Raw genomic sequence first — 19,937 nt, 5'->3', positions numbered from 1 at the left:
TGATAAGATATGAAGCGTTAAGCCCAGTACAGTATTCTGTTACCATCTTATGAATGGAATATATGAAATCACAAATTTTTCTATGCGTTCCGTCACTCTATGGTAACTCAGCAATAATTATGAGTGGGGCAGAGCTTGCAACCAAAACATAATGGCTTCTAAATGAGAAACTGTAAAGACAGTTTTAGAACAAACTGAACCACTAGTTAAATCAAGTGATAGCGATGACAATGTGAGTTTGTTCATCAGACAATGACATAGACAGTAAAACTGATGCGTATGACACTGCTGAGATATGCCTGGTGAATTCAATCCCATGAAGGTTCAACGTTGTGCAAGTAGCTTTGTGGCAAAAAAAGCAAAACAGTTGTGATCAAGTAAAAGGGCATGAAAGATATTAGCCCTCAAAGGGGGAACTATTTTTCTCTCTCTATATGCTTGATTCAGTGGAGGATAAGGCCCCTTTGTCACTTCCAAAAATTGTTTTGGGCAGGTAATGCAAAAGAGATTCTTTTTTGTCCAGAAGGTGACCTGTAAATTAAGAGTATAATGTGGGACAAATAGCTGAAATTCAAATCAAATGGAGAAAACCAAAAACTTATTTTGGCGGGTTACATGATGCCCGAGCACTTATCACTGCGGTGAACATTTATGGCAGTGCCTCTCTAATGTTACCTGTCGCTGAACTTGGGGGACATGCTTAAATTAAATTGTCACATAGCCTTGATGGCTGGATGTGGGCAGCGTGGTCACAGGACAAGGCTAACAGGCCAGTACTGTACGAATGGCTAGTGGTATTAAATAGTGAGTACTATACAAATGATAACTAAAATGACATTGGAGGGATAGGATTTAAAAGATGCAGAAGTAACTTGTCTGCTCTGGCACATCCAGTTCCTCAGCATTTAATCTCATTTTTCTTTTGCGTATATTTTGTAATTTTCATATATATATATATACATACAGTATATTTTAGCCTTTATAAGAAATGTCTTTGAAATTCCCAGTTGTTCTGCAGTGTATAACAGCAGTGAAGTGTGTGCCCTAAGGTCGCTATTATATTACATATTAACTTGTCACTAATTGCTCCACAAAAGCATCAATTCTCAGAGAAATACAATCAATAAATTGTGCAGACGACATTGTGTGTAAGAATAAGGAAACTCAATACAGCCCCTCTTTGTCTGTAACTTTAGAGCTGGCCCGTGTGCGTGATGCACTTCGATAGGAGCTTCATTTGATGCTGAGCTTTTCAAAGCTTTGCTGCTTTGTCACGCTACTTGGTAACAACGGAAATCCCACAGGCCACTTTTTTTTTTTTCTCTCTCTCTCTAATATGGTGTTTTGAGTTAAACCAGAAAGTGATTCACTGATAGTTACTACTACTTCATTTAGATTTTTAATTCTTTGTATCCTGACAAAATTTTCCCTGACCGATCCTTCTTTTTCTTTAGCACCGGTCGTCGATCTTCACAAGGCCTTTCCTTGGATGAGCTCAGAAAAAATCTGCAGTATCCACCCATTGACAGAAATGGTAAAACAAAATGGATTGGGTTTGAACTGCATGCTGGATTGAGGTTGGAGGGACAGTAGAAGTGATTTGGCATCTTAGAGCTCCACACGTTCTTTTTATCCACAGACCTCTGTTTCTAGTACTAGATATTGACTTGTTAGAATTCAAAAAAATAGTAGACTTTTATCAGAACTATATGTCTCCATTTTGAAATATATAATACAGTATATCTGAAAATATCTGATGCAATCTTGGTATCCCAAGAAATGTCATTGCCTACAGAAGCCACTCTAAATGTTTTCAGGTTATGGATCATTAAACTATCTTTCTATGACAGTGACCACAGGAGAACACCTTGAAGCAAATCTTTAATATTTCAATTAAGAAATGTAAACTATAGCACTAAAAAAAGTTTTCATGACACATTATTAAACATTCCTTGCAATGAATTGGCGTCCCTGGTTGGTTCCCACTTTGCAGAATTTGCTGCAGGGATGGGTCTTGACTCCCAGTGACCCTAAATTAGACAGAGCAGGTAAATGAAGTGGATGGAAGGATTATTAATTGTTTAAAATTACATGTAATGAAAGCAACTCTAATAATTCAAAAATACATAAAACACACAGGTACTTGGTGATGTGCTTAGAGTTATGGGAGCTGCTTAAACTGGATTGTCATCATTCCCGTTATGGCTGGATAGGGACAGGTAGCTGTAGAACAAGGCTAACAGGCCTGTCAAATACTAACGGGTAATCATATAAAAGGCCATGTAGTTCCTGAATCTGTTTTTACATTTTGTTCTCACAGTTAGCCAGAGCTTTATTCTGTCAACCCCAGAGGCAACACAGGAAGCACCAGCCCATTACTGGGCACTCTTCAATGCTCATTCTTCTCAATTTAATTTATAGTCACCAATTAACATAACGGACACTTTAATCCGAGACCAGGATGGGAATTGACAGCCGGTAACTGGAGCTCTAAGGTGGCAGTGCTAACCATTGTTCCTCCACTTCTTCATTAGGTTCACTATTATCTTCTGCACTATTGTGTTATGGTGCTTAAGCAATTATTCAGGACGAATTCAGACAGTAAAATCATTTCAGATTTGCCTGATGAATGCAATATACTACATGCATACATGACCACCCTCCCCCACTCCCCATTATTATTTCTGTTTAATACTGTTGTTATGGGTTAATATCCTAAGTGCTTCCTGCATGGAGTTTGCATATGTGGGTTTGCTCCGGTTTCCTCCCATAGTCAGAAAACATGCAGGTTTGGTGGACTGGCAATTGTAAACTGACCTGTGATGTGTGTGTGTGTGTGTTTACCCTGCAAAGGGCTGGCGCTCCTTCTAGGGCTTGTTTGTTCCTGCCTTGTGCTCAATGTTTGCTGGGACAGGCTCCAGCTTCCCTGTGACCTTGCTCTGGAAAAGTGGGTTTAGAACACGGATGGATGGATGGATGTTTGTTTTTATGTGGACTGAAGAATGCATTCTTGATTCAGGGTAACCAAGTTCCTCCCTGACTGTAATGCACCACAATAATACACACCCTTGTGGTGTGTATCCACCCTGAGAACAATCTGAAGCAGGCCATAATTATGCAAAATGGTACCTAAATTTAATTAAACAGTGTGTGAGAGAGAAATGGGAGAGATGAGAAAAGGGAGAACGCTAAGTGCAAAAGCAAGTACAAGAAATGATAACTCCTGCTGTCTTTTGACTGGGGTGTCCAATGCTGTTGCCCACCTTTCGTGTATTGTACCACTCTCTTCCAAAATGCTGGCTTCTTCTTTCCCACCAGTGAAACCTCAAATTCTCCTTCCATCTTGAGGCTTGATATTTCTTAGGCATGAGGTGGCCTTACGCCTTTGGTTTCCTTCCAATCAAGCACCAAAAACTCTTTCATGGTTGGGATGGCTCTTGTTTGTTTCCAGGAAGTCCAAACAGCAGTCTTTGGTTCCCCCTTAGCCCTCTGAAGTGTGTTAAGGATCTTCAAGATAGCCTCTATGTTGTCTCCTTTCTCTTGTGGGTAGCAGATTCCTACTTATGCTAGGAATGAGCTGCGTATTGTCACCTACTGGCCTGGCTGCTCAACACCCTCCCTGTCCAATTAGAAGACCAGGACTACCCAGTGTCTGCTGCATCTCCTGAACTGTAGGTAACAAAGCAGATTTTCACCCAAGTGTATAGTCCATTTTTTTCCCATGAGTGCTTCCAACCGTTGCCCATTCACAGTAACATATTCTGAATGTAACAGGATTTATGCACCCTAGTTTCCTCTGTTTCTTTAATCATGTGCTGTTTGGCTCTTTTTCTAGCAGTGTGAAAATCTTTCTTACAGGACTTTGCTCTGAGCTGTACTAAATACTTTAAAATATTTTTATATATTTATGTGTCATATGCTTCCTAATTGATGTATGTAAAGAGTTTTCACTTTTTGCTGAATACACAAAATACATATTTATAAAGTATGAGCATGAACATGATTAGCAGCAGTCACATAGACACGCCGTGAGTCTCTGGTGGGGATGGAGCTGGCTGTGCTGGTTTTCTATGTTGCTCCTCAGCCACTAAACTAATTTTCATGACTTAACCTATGTGAAATAAATAGCTGGACAAACAACGAAGGTTTGGGGCAGCGACCTGTTTACTTTCCCTGGCTGCAAAAGGGCTTAAGTTTTAGTACAATATATACAGGTTGGAGTCCAAAGTAAAACTGCCTTGGTGTGGTGTGGATGATGGCGAGTTTTTAAGGTGTCTCAAGGGAAGTGACATCATCAGACCGTACTCGGATACAGGCAGAATTTCCAGTCTCTTGTCTGCCAAGAGAAAAGAGAGAGTTTTAGTGCAACCCGCCACCCCCTGGCCTGGCATGGAATTGGTGTTTTCTGGTCCCTTTGGTTGACTCCCAAACGCGCGTGCGTGACACCTTGTAGTCTTCATATTCACATCATGGCTCTCTCTGCATGTCCTCCTAATTATATTCAGTGTTTCGTCCTTCACTCAGTAAAGGTGTTCCTCTGCTTCTTGCATGCCTCTACCACACATATTCATAGCTCAAATCAACACAAAATCAACGATTTTCTAGGCAGTAATATATTCTTTTAACAACCCTGTTATTTATGTTTCCTTTTCTCAGGTTATGTATCTGACCCAATGAGCACCATGCGTTTCCACTCTTGCAGCAGTAATGGCAGCTTCGAAGACAGTAGCTGAGCAGTCGCTGGTAAACAGAAGCATCAATCAGACAAGAAATGTGGTCCTTTTTTGTACATTTATTTGGTTTCCAATAGCCAGCAAGTCTGGACATTTAATCCTTTAAAGATAAGTGAAACTGACAAATGGAACTCTCCTAAAAGTGGTCAGATTCTCGACAGGGGTGCAGATTAATAATTATTTGAATAAATTATTAAAATTGCAAATGGTTACATTAAGGCTTACTTGAGGTAATATTGAAAAATGATGACATATTTGGGAATTAATGTTGAGTGTGTGGCTTCCTCCTCCTCCTCCATCCTTGAACTAAAGCATTTCCCATGGAGAAGTGTTAGCTGTCCATTAACCCTGAGGTCTATCATTCCAAGCCTGTTCTAGTAGCTCTTTTAAATAAGGGAACAATAAGGCAAGATGGAAGAAACTGAGGGAACTCACAGGCCATAAATGAACAGTTGTGTCTGCTTGGTCATAAATGGACTGGACAGACATTTTCCTGCTGGAATATTTCATTATCTCTTTGTGCCAAAACCTGGATAAACATGTGGTTTATGGCCTTTTTAAAGTAACCATGGGTGGTCATATTGCCCTTCACAAGCACAACAGTTTTTTTTTTTATATCACATTTAATAATCCCAAAAATCAATATACTATGAATCTGAAAAAAATAATCAGCTTATTCTTTCTCTCCTGAGTATCTCCTAATCTTCATGTGTCCTTCAGTCACACCAAGCCCGGAAAAGATCACTGAACATTGAACACCAGTGAAATAATTCCAGCCATAAACTGATTTGTGCACAACATCACTGAAGATGTTGATGACAAAGACTCAGAGTGAGTGACAAACACTGTAGTTAGAGGGTCTGAAGGTCTCATACCATCTTCCAGCAGATTGCCACTAGGTGTATGGGGGCTTGGAGGAAGCTCAAAACTTTAGGATGAGAGAGAAAACACACATCATACTTAACTTGGCTTTGAACCAAGGAACAAGATTCCTTCTGAGACCATAATTACTCATTTGGCAAATGTGCTTAATAAAAGCTCTTGAAGGTTGAAGATTAACATATATATATCAAATACAAACAGTTGCTATAAGAGAATTTCTGTATCAGATGCGAATATTTGCATTTTTTTCTTGATTTTTGTTTCCCTTTTCTGTAGTTATTTGTAACAATTAAAGATATTGTAATAAAAAAATCATAGTTACCTTTAGCACCCTTAATCATTGGGACTGAACCCTGGACTTATCATTATCTCCATCTCACAACAAGCAGACAAGGGACTTAACTAGTAGGGCTAACAAAGAATTTCTTCAGCGTGGGAGGTTAAGATTACTAACATTTTCCGAAAAGGTGCTGCCAAAGCCCTATAACAGTCTTGTATCTGAACGCTGTTCATTTTTTAGTGTAAAGGAAGTTTATTGTTTAACAATCATCGTATATATTCATTTGCCTTGGAAGCTTGCTTTGTTAAGTAAATAAACCTGCATCTCCCACCAGTGTCTTATAGTGGCAGTTTAGGGGGGCACCAGAAACAAATGTGAAAGCAAAGCCATGGATCATACCAATATGTCTGCAGTGAAGTCAGTAATGTTCCTGAGCATCAATTAACATCTTGAAATACACATGTCAGCAATATGGGTAACAGTATCATTTTCACAAAAGTACAATGTATTTTTGAGAAGTCCAGCTGCCCACTTCATTTCATTCTTCTGTATGTACGTGACTGACTTTCACTCCCAAGAGTTTGCTTACTTGTACTGTTTTGTGAATGATGCAGTTGCAATTGTACTTTAATGGTGAGTCAGGAGTGTTGCAGCACCCCAAACACAACATCACAGACATAAGTCCCAGATTCAAATATAAGGTTTATTACAAAAAAAAAAAAATTTACAAAGACAACTCAGATTGCATACACACAAGTATTCTCTCTTTCTCTTACTCGCTTGTTTCTCCATTCCTCCCAGGTGAGCTTTGTCCATCCTCCACACCTGACTCCGTCTCCCTGGGTGAGGCAGAGTGGTGTAGTTTATGGAAGGCCCAGGAGTACTCCCAGTGCCAGGGCATTGCCCATAGGAAGCACTTCAGGATCAAGTGGAAACCCCACAAAGTAAAGATCACAGATCTCTGAAGCTCCTCTTGGTGACCTTATGGAAGCCGACAAGGCTGCTCCACTGCACTACAGTTTCCAGCATGTCCTGCAGGTGTCCGTATGGGTACAAACGCCCAGGAATGCTACCATCTAGTGTTTTGGGGTAGAACGTACTCTTGTTGTATCGTCTCCCCTGGACTCCCCAATTTATTGGTCTCCCAGCCAGGTAAAGATCCTTGCTTCATCTCCGCCAAGATGCCAATGTATCCGCAGTGGCATCTCCTGCCAAGCTCCAGGTTAAGACAAGGAACGTCCTGCCTCTTTTCTGGCCCACTCATTAACCATGACGTCCAGGCCAGGTAAGGGACTGGACCCATCGTGACAGGGATGCTATCCCATGCATGCCATCCATTACAACAACTATACTATTTTTTTGGTGAAGTTTTAATTTGTGTAAAGATTTACAAAAAAACATGCTGTCGTTTTAACCATGATCCTCACCAGGAAAACTGGATAAGAAAATGAGCCGTGACGACATGCTTTTATTTTATACCATTAACATGTCTCACTTCAAAAGCAATAAAATGTTTAGCCTTGTTGCTGAACCTTAAATGTCAGAATATAACAATGAAAAGCTGTAAAATTTTTAAGTAAGTAAAAGAGACCAGAGAGAAAGAAATGTACAGCCTATAGCTATCCAGTAAGGGCAACTTGCAATTTCCTTATATGTACAATTTATGGAAAATGGAAAATAAAGTCTACCGAAGGCAAAGATCTTTGTTTCAGAGCCTGGGACTTCTGCTTCTGCTGCAGAACAATGCAGACATGTTTGATGACAAATCTGCTTTGTCACACAAGGCTACCTTCAGTCCTACGTGTTTATTCAACATCACTGGTATTCATGAGCAAATGAATGCATGCCACAATTGTGACAAATAACATGGACTTCACAGATACTGAACGTATCCTTTATATTAATTATTAACTGCATTATTGCTATTTCCTCTTTTTTACTGTTTAAATGGTAGGTAAGGATTTATTTATTTTGTTTTAGTTTACGTGGATCCTGTTTTTCTATGGGGTCACATGTAGCACAACAAGAAGCAGTGGCTGAATTGCCCACCAGAGTCATGTGTTGCTTACATTGGTCAAACTTTTCACCGTTGTGATTGAAGCATCGCATGTCTGGTTTTAGAACATTTATGCTTTGCTCTTCCAGTTGTGTTCAGCGCTGATAAACTGCGACACATTTCACCTTACGCATTCAACCACGTGGCAGAACAACACTGAGAGGACTGTGCATCTTTCTCAAAGTCTGTTGATCCAGACTTATAGAACATTTTGTTTTCTTTGGCCTTAATCAAAATATTTTAAAAAGTCCAAATAAAAAACTTCCAAAACCTATATTTTATTTAAATTAATAAATAAAGCTATCTTACCTAATATGATGACAAAGTAGGCCTATATTTTTTTTGAAACAGCCAAGCAACTAATACAAGCATGTACTGATGTCCCACATTTATTTTCTTTCGGCAATACTCCTTTCTCACAAGATACATTACACACCTTCCTGCACCTTTGATTCCAAATGTAACTTTGTGGATGAGTAAACCTTAGCTGCATTATGAAATCTGAATCAAAACACAATTTAAACAATTGACATGATCTGGGTGTTGCACAGATTTATGAACTATCTTGATCAAGAAAATAACTTTTAACTTTGTGCAGATGAGAGTAATTTATATCTGTTATTCTTTTATAAGTTTACAGAATGAGTCAATTCATTGTGTCTTACGTGATAACGCTCATCTTAAGTGGCTCTTCAGGTACAGGACTGTATTTGCACAGACAGCACATCCTCTGGAGCACAGGCAAGCAACTCTTTCATTGTCAAACTGCAAGGTCTTGAACTCAGACCCTTGTGGATTCAAGTTCATCACCTTAGCCACTAGAGAACAATGCCTAAAAATATACACTAGCATACAGTAAAATGATCGGAGATGTTGCTCCTGGATTTTCTGGTGCTTCTTCTATTAAGGACATGCAGTATTCAGTTTGCGGTATTATAAACAGAAAGGAAATTTCTCTTAAATGTTAATATATATTATAATTAGTACAATTATTAAAAAATGATTAACTGATATTCATCAGCATAAAAAGCTTAAAATCACCACAGTTACACGTAACAAACAGCCTGAGTGACTAAGTGCTGGGTGCTTATACTGGAAACCCCACGTCCCGTTTGTTATAAAACATAAGCTTTTAGTTCAGAATAGACTGCGTATAGAATATGCTCCGTGAACTGCATTGTACACTTTTTGAGTAAATGGATTTATGTTATGAAAAGACACACTAATTCAAGGTAACAAGACCATTGTCTCACTTGCACTGTTTCTTAAATTACTTCTGAACTCGTTCACTGCTGCACGTTATGACTGAATCTGTAATGAAATTCTGTTACCTGATGTTAAACACTTGGAAACCTTTGGACACTTCTGTTGTTCATAAAGGTTACGTACAGATTGTAAGAGTCTGAACAGCACATTTCTATTTGTTTCGGTACAAAGAAGATTGAAAGACAATCCACCACTGAATTCAAGTTGTTGTGGGGTGACATAATGTGTAGTGTTAGGTTTCTATTCTAAGAAGAATTCATGAAAGCTGCATTTGATGCATCAAAACCTGAAATTAAACAAGTTAAGCTGATTTCATTAATCAGTTTTTAGGTCTGGCAATATCCCATTTGTGGTAGCAACAATGTGAGGCAGTGCCAGTAACTCACATCACTCCAAAAAATGATTTGTTACATGAACTGAATTCAGTCCATAGACAGTAGTTCCACACAATTAGTTTGAATAGTTTTAAAACAAAACATTCATTTTAAGTTGATGCATTCACTTTGTGTTCAGAAAACATAACATACAGTGCATCCGGAAAGTATTCACAGCGCATCACTTTTTCCACATTTTGTTATGTTACAGCCTTATTCCAAAATGGATTAAATTCATTTTTTTCCTCAGAATTCTACACACAACACCCCATAATGACAACGTGAAAAAAGTTTACTTGAGAGTTTTGCAAATTTATTAAAAATAAAAAAAATTGAGAAAGCACATGTACATAAGTATTCACAGCCTTTGCCATGAAGCTCAAAATTGAGCTCAGGTGCATCCTATTTCCCCTGATCATCCTTGAGATGTTTCTGCAGCTTAATTGGAGTCCACCTGTGGTAAATTCAGTTGGTTGGACATGATTTGGAAAGGCACACACCTGTCTATATAAGGTCCCACAGTTGACAGTTCACGTCGGAGCACAAACCAAGTATGAAGTCAAAGGAATTGTCTGTAGACCTCCGACACAGGATTGTCTCGAGGCACAAATCTGGGGAAGGTTACAGAAAAATTTCTGCTGCTTTGAAGGTCCCAATGAGCACAGTGGCCTCCATCATCTGTAAGTGGAAGAAGTTCGAAACCACCAGGACTCTTCCTAGAGCTGGCCGGCCATCTAAACTGAGCGATCGAGGGAGAAGGGCCTTAGTCAGGGAGGTGACCAAGAACCCGATGGTCACTCTGTCAGAACTCCAGAGGTCCTCTGTGGAGAGAAGAGAACCTTCCAGAAGAACAACCATCTCTGCAGCAATCCACCAATCAGGCCTGTATGGTAGAGTGGCCAGACGGAAGCCACTCCTTAGTAAAAGGCACATGGCAGCCCGCCTGGAGTTTGCCAAAAGGCACCTGAAGGACTCTCAGACCATGAGAAAGAAAATTCTCTGGTCTGATGAGACAAAGATTGAACTCTTTGGTGTGAATGCCAGGCATCACATTTGGAGGAAACCAGGCACCGCTCATCACCAGGCCAATACCATCCCTACAGTGAAGCATGGTAGTGGCAGCATCATGCTGTGGGGATGTTTTTCAGCAGCAGGATCTGGGAGACTAGTCAGGATAAAAGGAAAGATGACCGCAGCAATGTACAGAGACATCCTGGATGAAAACCTGCTCCAGAGCGCTCTTGACCTCAGACTGTGGCGACGGTTCATCTTTCAGCAGGACAACGACCCTAAGCACACAGCCAAGATATCAAAGGAGTGGCTTCAGGACAACTCTGTGAATGTCCTTGAGTGGCCCAGCCAGAGCCCAGACTTGAATCTGATTGAACATCTCTGGAGAGATCTTAAAATGGCTGTGCACCGACGCTTCCCATCCAACCTGATGGAGCTTGAGAGGTGCTGCAAAGAGGAATGAAACTGGTCAAGGATAGGTGTGCCAAGCTTGTGGCATCATATTCAAACAGACTTGAGGCTGTAATTGCTGCCAAAGGTGCATCGACAAAGTATTGAGCAAAGGCTGTGAATACTTATGTACATGGGATTGTTCAGTTTTTTTATTTTTAATAAATTTGCAAAAACCTCAAGTAAACTTTTTTTATGTTGTCATTATGGGGTGTTGTGTGTAGAATTCTGAGGAAAAACATGAATTTAATCCATCCATCCATCCATCCATCCATTTTCTAACCCGCTGAATCCGAACACAGGGTCACGGGGGTCTGCTGGAGCCAATCCCAGCCAACACAGGGCACAAGGCAGGAAACAATCCCGGGCAGGGTGCATCCATTTTGGAATAAGGCTGTAACATAACAAAATGTGGAAAAAGTGATGCGCTGTGAATACTTTCCGGATGCACTATAGTTAAGGTACATTAAATAAATGTCATTCTGTAGAATTAAATTAACTGAATCCCATTCATTAAGCGTAAATTACATTTTATTAAACTTTTTTTCCTTGATGATTTATAGTTTTCTTAAGTCAATCAAATTATTTTCTTTTTATTACATTTGAATGAAAATTGCAGACAGGGGTGCAATTTAATAAATACACAGAACACATAGTTAAGTGTATAGTGGTTCGTTTATTTCCAAAATATGCAAGTTCTATTTTGGTTGCTTGAATTTTTCATGTAATCTTAACATTACCTATAATGTTGTATTGGAAACAAAAAAAAAGCTGCCTTTCTGATGTAGGGTGTGCATCAAAAAAGTATCATAACTTGGCTTCCATAAGCCCACAAAACCCACGGCATTTGGGAAAAAATCAATTTACTAAAAGTCTTTAACTTTCTTTACAAGTATACAAAGGTGTGGGGGTCCTTTGGAATGTGTTGCCAATGAAAGGGGCTGTTCTTTATGCAAAATATCAGACTTCATGCAAATTTGGGATAGTCATGAACATAAAACTTGATTATTTTAAGTTAAATCCCTGTGTAGAAGGAAACCACGTGTTGAGGATTAGAAAAGCTTTAATTTTGAATATGTTTGGCATACAATAAGTGAGTAATGACAATAGTCCCTGTGACAGATTATGCTTCTGTTGAAAGAAAATATTTTGATTCCTTTGTTCAAACACAAATTAGTTATGTTAGTGTGACATCCAACAAATTTAAATCAGTATCACTTGAAAAAGGTAAGTAATGGTAGCAAATATAACAGTTTTAAATTTATTTAAATTAAATGCATAAATTGAAAATCCCCAGTAGCTGAACTGACCTTTCCCATTAGAGCATTGTGAGGAATGTGATTGGTCCACAGGGCACAGTAAGCCAAGTCAGAGTTACCAGTTAATTACCACAACACTTGATTTTGGGATGAAGTGGGATAAAATAGGAGAACCTGGAGAACACTTGGGACAAGGATGGGAAATTAACCCAGAACTTCAGAGCTATGATGCTGAAGCACTCCCATGGGTGGCAGTGGCGCCTCAGATTCCCGCAGGGCACCATGGGAGATGGGAGTTCTTTACAACCCTGTGGGATCCGGGGGTGCCGCTGGGGGTGCTGCAGTTGTTCCTGAGCCCGTGTGGGTGGTTCTTCCTCTGGAAATAGGTTATCAAACACCTGGAGCACTTCCGTGTGGGCTATAAAAGAAGCCAACAGCCACTACTCCAAGAGCCAGAGTCAGGAGGAGGAGGCGAAGCTTGCCGGAGAGGAGTGGTGGAAAAAGGAGAAAGAGAAGAAGAATTGTGTGGTACTGTGTTTGTGGGACTATGTTGTGGGCTTGTGGGGACAGGGAAGAAAAATAAAAAACATTTGTGTTTTTATAAGTGTGCCTCCTGCATCTGTGATGGGTTAAGTGCTGGTATAGTGTCACTGTCACTATATATATATGTGTATATATATGTATATATATGTATATATATATATAACAGATATATATAATATATATTGTGGATTAATTCACAAGTTACTGTAGATTTAGAGCACAATCTTATTTAAAAGGCCAGCTAATATTCTAGTAAATAAATAGGGGAGTATTGAAATAGAATCCTCTTTAGTAAAATCCCTGTGTGCGTCCAGGTGTCTCTGTGTGTGTGTGTGTGTCTTCTGGTGAAGTGCACATGCGCGGGGCACGGTGCGATGCGTGATATTACTGTCAGAGAAAATTACAGGTGTTTTACGGAAATACAAACCAGTATTACTGAGAGAGGAAATTAAAGGTACACAATACAGTGACGCATATTACAGCCACATACAAGCCAGTATTACTGTCAGAGAAAATTAAAGGCATATTACCGATGCGCACACCTGTATTACCACCAGAGAAAATTAAAGGTATATTACGGACGTACAAGCCAGCGGACATATAAGACAGTATTACTGTCACAGAAAATTAAAGACACATAATGCACAGCGGCAGCCCACGAAGAACGGTCAGCTCAGCAAGTAAACATCAACAAAAGAAAGACTGAAGGACAAAGAAAAATACGACCAACAAACAGAATGAGGTCAAGGTCCCTTGCCATTTAACATAGACTGTTCCTACTAATGTTTATGCACTACTGTTCTAGCGCCCGTTATTGTAACGGGCTTAATGACTAGTATATAATAATTCTGCCCAGTTATAACCAAGTGCTTCCTACATTTTCAATCTCTGCTCTTCATGCAGAGTCTTAAAGAGTCTTGGAGACAGAAAGCATAAACACAGATCTCCCAGCTCTTGTGAGGAATTGATAAAATGTGCTTTAATTAGTCCATCAGGCTGTAAAGATTAAGAAATCCATGGCACATAAACCTCGTCTTAGAGCACTTAAGGCCAGGGAACTCATTTACAATTCCCAGTTTGGGAAAGTATTCACTTACTTTCCATTCTGGTTCTGTATGGATGGGTTTTGAACCCCCTGTGACAATGAAATTGGAATAAGTAGATTTAAGAATGACGTGTTATATTCCATTCCATTTTGTTCATAAAAATAAATCATATCTTGTAACTCTTTACAGATTTACCACTTTAAAAAATTAATGCTTTAAAGTGCTTGTGATATGTTTAATTTAAATAAAAAAACCTATAGATGCTGTAAATTACTGTAACATTAAAGCTAAATTAATTTTATTGAGGCTATAGTTAAAACAAAAATACATATTATAATTCTCCCAATAAAGCTGATGATCCAGGTCAGCTTCATGCTCCCTAGTCCGGGAGCCTCTTGAACCTAGAACCATCGATAGTCATAAACCGAGATGTGCTGGGCAAATGAGGGTCCACATAGTCAGTAAGGGCTTGGTGCTGAAGTGCCAAGTGCTTTAAATTAAAACCAAACAAAAACAAACAATATTCAATAGTGCAGTGCAAAAATCTTCTTCCTTGAATAAATAATAATCCAATAAATTCAGGTTGCAAAATGTGGAGGTTAAAAACAAGCAATAAATAATTCCATTAGAACGAGGTTAAAATACCAGGTAGGTTTTTCTTTTCAAATACACATGAGCCCTAATGCCTCTTCCTAAAATCTACCGTCTCCTCTGCTCATCCCATCAGGACCTTGCAGCATGAGAAGATGAGCGCCGATAGGTGCAATCATCCACTTATCTCAGGTTCGGGTTCCTATTGCCAGTTTGTTTGCATCCATAGAACTCCCCTCTGACCGCCATGCACGTCTCCCTCAGTCCATCTGTTGGCGTCTCCCAAAAGGGCTGTGTCAGTCACGGAGTGCCCCTTCGCCAGCCCCTTACTTGAGCACGGCCTGCTGCTCGTTTCACTTGGGTATACTTCTGACCACCTGCCTCCTTTCCAATCAACAAGGGTTCTTCCAGTCAGGCCTCTTTCTTTTCCCATAACCTTTGTTATCTTTTTCTTTCATTGATTTGATTTCTTTTTTTTTTTTTCTCCTTTGTATTGTGCAGGTTCCTTATATACTGCCAATTGGGAGCAGACGCTCTCCTCTACCTACTTTGAGGTGTAATCAAGGCACCTGAATGATCCGCTGGCATTTGCATGTGAATGCGTGATCAGCCAAATCCGCCAATCAATCCCAGAGTGGTACCAACATGAGCACACCTACACCCGTTTGAAGCCTGCACACTATGGATCCTGATTATTTATTTAAAAATTGCACTTTGCTACTTACCTCTTATCACAATAAATGAAAATAAAACATGATAAAGGGTTGGGGGCCAGCTGGGTATTCCATTTAATTTGAAGATCTCAAATTAAAATGAAAAAAAGGTTCAATGAAATGGACATCTTACATCCTGTCTGCACACCATCTGGAAAATGAGGTTCTCCATCATGGAGTTCCATTTGCTAAAGGCCGTGTTAAATTACAGGACTTTTCCAATGATTTTTCAGTTGTAGCCTTCATTTACATAATCTTAGTGAGTTGGAGGTATTTGATTGTTTGCTTCCGTGAAGATCACCCAGACATACTCAGCAACTCACTTCAACTAGTCTGTGACTCACCCCGACAAAATCAAATGTCTTTAGTTGTAAAGGCGTGCTTGTATACATGAGAGCTGATAACCAACCAAAGAACGCTCATCCAGAAGTACAATGCATGGAACACAGTGAAGGGGAATAAGAAATGTGGGTATTTTGGACCTCACAAACAGAAAAGTAGCTCACCTTTTTGATGTCTTGTGTTTTCCATGCCATGACAGAATGAAAAAAAAAAAAACAAAACAGGCAGAAATTGTGGCTGAACTCGCCATATCTGTTAACCCTTCATCATGGACTCCATCAGGCAGCATGCTACTATATTGACTATCACAAAAGGAGCAAGAACAACTGTGTTGGAAGGTTAGCACTCAGTCGGTAAATAAGACATATGCAGCGATTTCAGTCATGTAAACTGACATGGTCTGCAAGTCTGACATATCCAACAACTAGATGTAGCGTACTGACATATCAACTTAAGCAAGCATAGTTTGAATGGTGGCTCCTTAAATACCTCCCGGGCCTGATAGAGTTGAGAACTCCGGGTCTATACTGGAAGTGATGACATCTGAAGGAAAGACAGAAGAGGTGGTAAATGAATGCTTTCCCCCCAAATCTGTGGTTGGTTATCTTGCATTAATAGAGCCTTCCAGATGCTCACCAACTGCACATATGGCAACATATATACAGTATGCTAATGTTACTGATTTTTGTAAGCTATATTCATTCCAGTGGCTGATACACACAAGGGTACAGTTCCATACTCTGAATATGTGACAATACTTCTATTGTACTGACTGGCGGGTAGCAACTGCATTTAAATAAGAATGTAGTCCAATAACAAAACAAAAATCAGATTAAAACACATTAATCAGAATGCTCCGTCTTCTCTTTGTTGTATCCACCATCTTGGATAATCAGGAAGTGCATGATGCTGATCTTTATAACTTTGACCCAATTATGTCATGTCCTGCACACTTCTGGTTGACTTTACCTAGCAAGGTCACAACAACTACTTTATCACTTGTAAAATACCATTCCAACAGTGAAGCAGGGTGGTGGCAGAATCATGCTGTGGGTTTTCTTCAATGGCAGAAAATGAGACTAGATTGGTTGGAGGATTAGCTGAATGAAGCAACGTACAGACATATCCTTAATAAAATTCTGCTCCAGAGTGATCTACACATCAGATTGGGCTGAAGGTTCACCTTCCAACAGGACAATAAACTCTAAGCACAAAGCAAAGACAACACAGAAGTGTATTAGGGACAACACTGGGAATGGTCTTGAGTTGCCCAGCCAGAACTGAGACTTGAACATTTCTGAAAGGACCTCAAAATAGCTGTCTATCTATGGTCTCCATCCTACCTCATAGAATTTCAGAAGATCTGCAGAAAAGACCACAAAATCCAGGTCTGTGAAGCTTGCTTCTTTATATCCTGGAAGAGTCTTGGTGGTAATCTCTGCCAAAGGGGCTTCAGCAATGTCCTGGGTGAAGGGTCTGAATATTTGTGTCAATGTTAAATTTCAGCGTTGTATTTTAAAAAAATGCAAAAACTTCTAAAATCTTGTTTTTGATTCATCATTCTAGGATATTGAGTGTCATTTGCAATAGCAAATACCAAAATGTGAAAAAGTGAAGGAGTCTGAATGCTTTCTGAATCCACCGGTCCATTTAGGGCCAACATTAAGATTTCTGAAGGTGTAAAGTGGCAGCCACACTGAAGATCAAGTAAGTAAGTCCTTTGCAATGGGGCCTGTCAGCTGCCTGCTCACCCTAGTATTCCACAAGGCACAGAAGTCCATAATTGTGAATTGCTTTATCATTTAAGTAGGTGATTATCTGTAGATAATTTTCTTCGTCTCTGGTATCACTATGCAGATAATAGGTAGATGAGGTGTAGGAACATGCTATGAATATCAACAGAGATAATCAGGACAGAGACCCATGAAATGTTCTTTTCAAGGCATACAGTGTGTTGCCACACCCACCACATGATGAACCACCTCAGGATCCCCAAATGAGGACCTGAGCACAGCCGCAACTGGTAAAACCTCAGCACCACACACTTGTTCGAATGGAATGGAACAATGTGAGGATTTTTTAATTTTCTTTTCAAAGCTGGAGTGCCAATCCTGCCACCAACCCCAGAGTTTTCCCTGCAAGATAAAGCCTTTGCACGTATTTAAACTGCCTAAAGTGATCTTTACAATTCCTCGAGCACGTTTCTAATATTTTTGAAGATGATGTCCCTGCAAAAAGATTAGGCTATAGTGATATTGTGGGTCCACTGAGAGATGAGGGGAAGAGGCTGATATGTAGCATGACTTATGTATCATGGAGTAGAAGAATGAAATTGGATTTCTGCAAAAGTAAAAAACTCACAAAGGAGAAATGAAGGTGAAGATGTAATAGAAGAGAAAATTCATACACTAAATGTGCTAAGTGAAGGTTTTGAAATGATTCAAAACCCCAACTGACAAACAAATCAGCCAAAATGCTAACTCCAAACTCAACTCAGCCACGTGATTATTAATCATCCTCAATTATATCTTCTATTTGAGTGGACTGCATTACATCAGATTTGAGTAACTTATGCTATAACTTGACTTAAGTGAACTTTACAGGTCTTCAAATCCAGGATGGGACAAACATTTGCACTTAATTGGGTGGGGGCATTACGTACTCAGAAGAAATCCAGGCTGAAGGGATAAAAAGGCTTACTAAGTTTCAGACTGGATGCAGTAGAAAGGCCCAGTGATAAATTCTAGATCTAGAATAGAGACGCTGGCATTACACCGGTCATGGATTAAAACAAAGGCTTTCAATCCAAGTCTCTTGTAGCTCCAAATAAATCTGGAGAGCAAAGACTAAAGCTTGGGCCAGTAAGATTAAAGAGAAGTGGCATAAAGGGGTTATAATGGGAACTAAATAACAAAGGAATACATGAACTTGGTAGGACTGCTGTCTTGACATCGACCAAGGCACAAACCAAACTTGACGGGGTGATCTCCTACGGAGAGGAGATTTTACCCAGATACTTAAACCAGTCATTAGTTGGATATATATTTCCTCTTTCCTCTGTTTCCATGTTTTACTTGTCTGACAGCCACTTGGATGCCCAATGCAAGTGAGTCAAACACTGGGCAGAGTGCGCGAAAACAACTGACACTGCAGTGGCTCCTTCTGCTGCTTTAGATAGGTCAGCTGATAGAGCACAATTTGGAATTAAATGGAATTGTGAAGCAATTATGTAAGCATAAATAAGGTTGAATTGATTGAACAATATTATCTGCATATTATTATTGTAAAGAACCAACGCTAGCAATCAGCAGCTGAAAGGTGTTTGAACTAATTAATAACACAGGAAAGGCGTAGCCGCCCTGACTGATATAACCACGGGATGGGCATATAAATGGACAGTGGCACATTCGGTGGCTTAAGCCCCGGACCTTTCACTCCCAGATAAACTCGAACAATTGCACCAAGCCCCTGATCTTCTTGGTCCATCGTGTACCATTCATATTCCCATTATCTAATAAAATTCCTTCCAAGTTCTTACTTATTTATATAATTTTAAGGGATTACTGTGTTTTAACTAATATTAATAGTTAGATAGGGAACTTATTTCAGTTCCTTTTCTCCTTTGATAGGGTAATATTGATACAGATTGTATGGCAGTATTGCTCATTTTGTATTAACAGATATTTTTCAGTTGCTAATTATTGAATACTACTCCATTGAGTAAAAGTTTTTAAAATGTTTAAGAAAATTGCACAATACTTAGTCACAGACCCTCCACCTCTGGCACGCATCAATCGATGCCATTTTCACATCACTTGAATTGCATTGTTATCCATATAAGCTATTGAGCCACCACTGTAAAGTGCTGCCAAAGTCACATATACTAACACATTGAATTGCATTCAGTTATTAATATTACTTTTGAATATGACTCATTGTTACAAAACTGCTTAATAAACAAAAATATGATAACTGACTCTTAGATGCAGAATGATCTAACTTTCATACCAGTTAACCTTAGTCGCGAAATGCACCGGAATGTGACGCCGTGCCTTCATTGTCTAACTTTTTTAAAATTGTGACACGCTGCTTGTTTCCCACACAGACACACTAAAGCACACCATCATGCACACTACTGGATTTTCCAAACAGGAAAATTCACTACAAGGAAAGGTGCCACTGACAGACCTCAAATCCCCACTGTTACTTTACAACTACCTTATCCTAGTTTACTATATGCATACTTAAATTAAATGAAGTGAGACAGATGAATGCTGAATTAATACATGAAAACACTTTCAGATAGAAGCTAAATGTCTTTCTTCTTGTGTGAATGGCACACATTTCGCTGTACAAAAAATGTCATTTGTTTCATGAATTTTCTGGGAGTT

The 19,937-nt window shown here is 39.4% G+C and overlaps 1 protein-coding gene across 3 annotated transcripts in view; it reads left to right on the top strand.

The window, feature by feature from the left end:
- tnni3k (TNNI3 interacting kinase) overlaps positions 1 to 5,975 on the top strand; it is a 106,124-nt gene extending 100,149 nt beyond the window's left edge. For all 3 annotated transcript variants that reach the window (XM_051932946.1, XM_051932947.1, XM_051932945.1), the window contains 2 exons: positions 1,455 to 1,534; positions 4,657 to 5,975. In XM_051932946.1, coding sequence (XP_051788906.1) covers positions 1,455 to 1,534; positions 4,657 to 4,733 — 157 coding nt within the window. In that variant the 3' untranslated portion in view covers positions 4,734 to 5,975. The remainder of the gene's footprint in view (positions 1 to 1,454; positions 1,535 to 4,656) is intronic.
- The last annotated feature ends 13,962 nt before the right edge of the window (positions 5,976 to 19,937 follow it).

Source organism: Erpetoichthys calabaricus, chromosome 10 (assembly GCF_900747795.2).
Source record: "Erpetoichthys calabaricus chromosome 10, fErpCal1.3, whole genome shotgun sequence".
In the NCBI taxonomy this organism is placed as follows: domain Eukaryota; kingdom Metazoa; phylum Chordata; class Cladistia; order Polypteriformes; family Polypteridae; genus Erpetoichthys; species Erpetoichthys calabaricus.
Note: the sequence above shows the minus strand (reverse complement) of the source record. Positions and strands in the feature narration are given on the sequence as shown.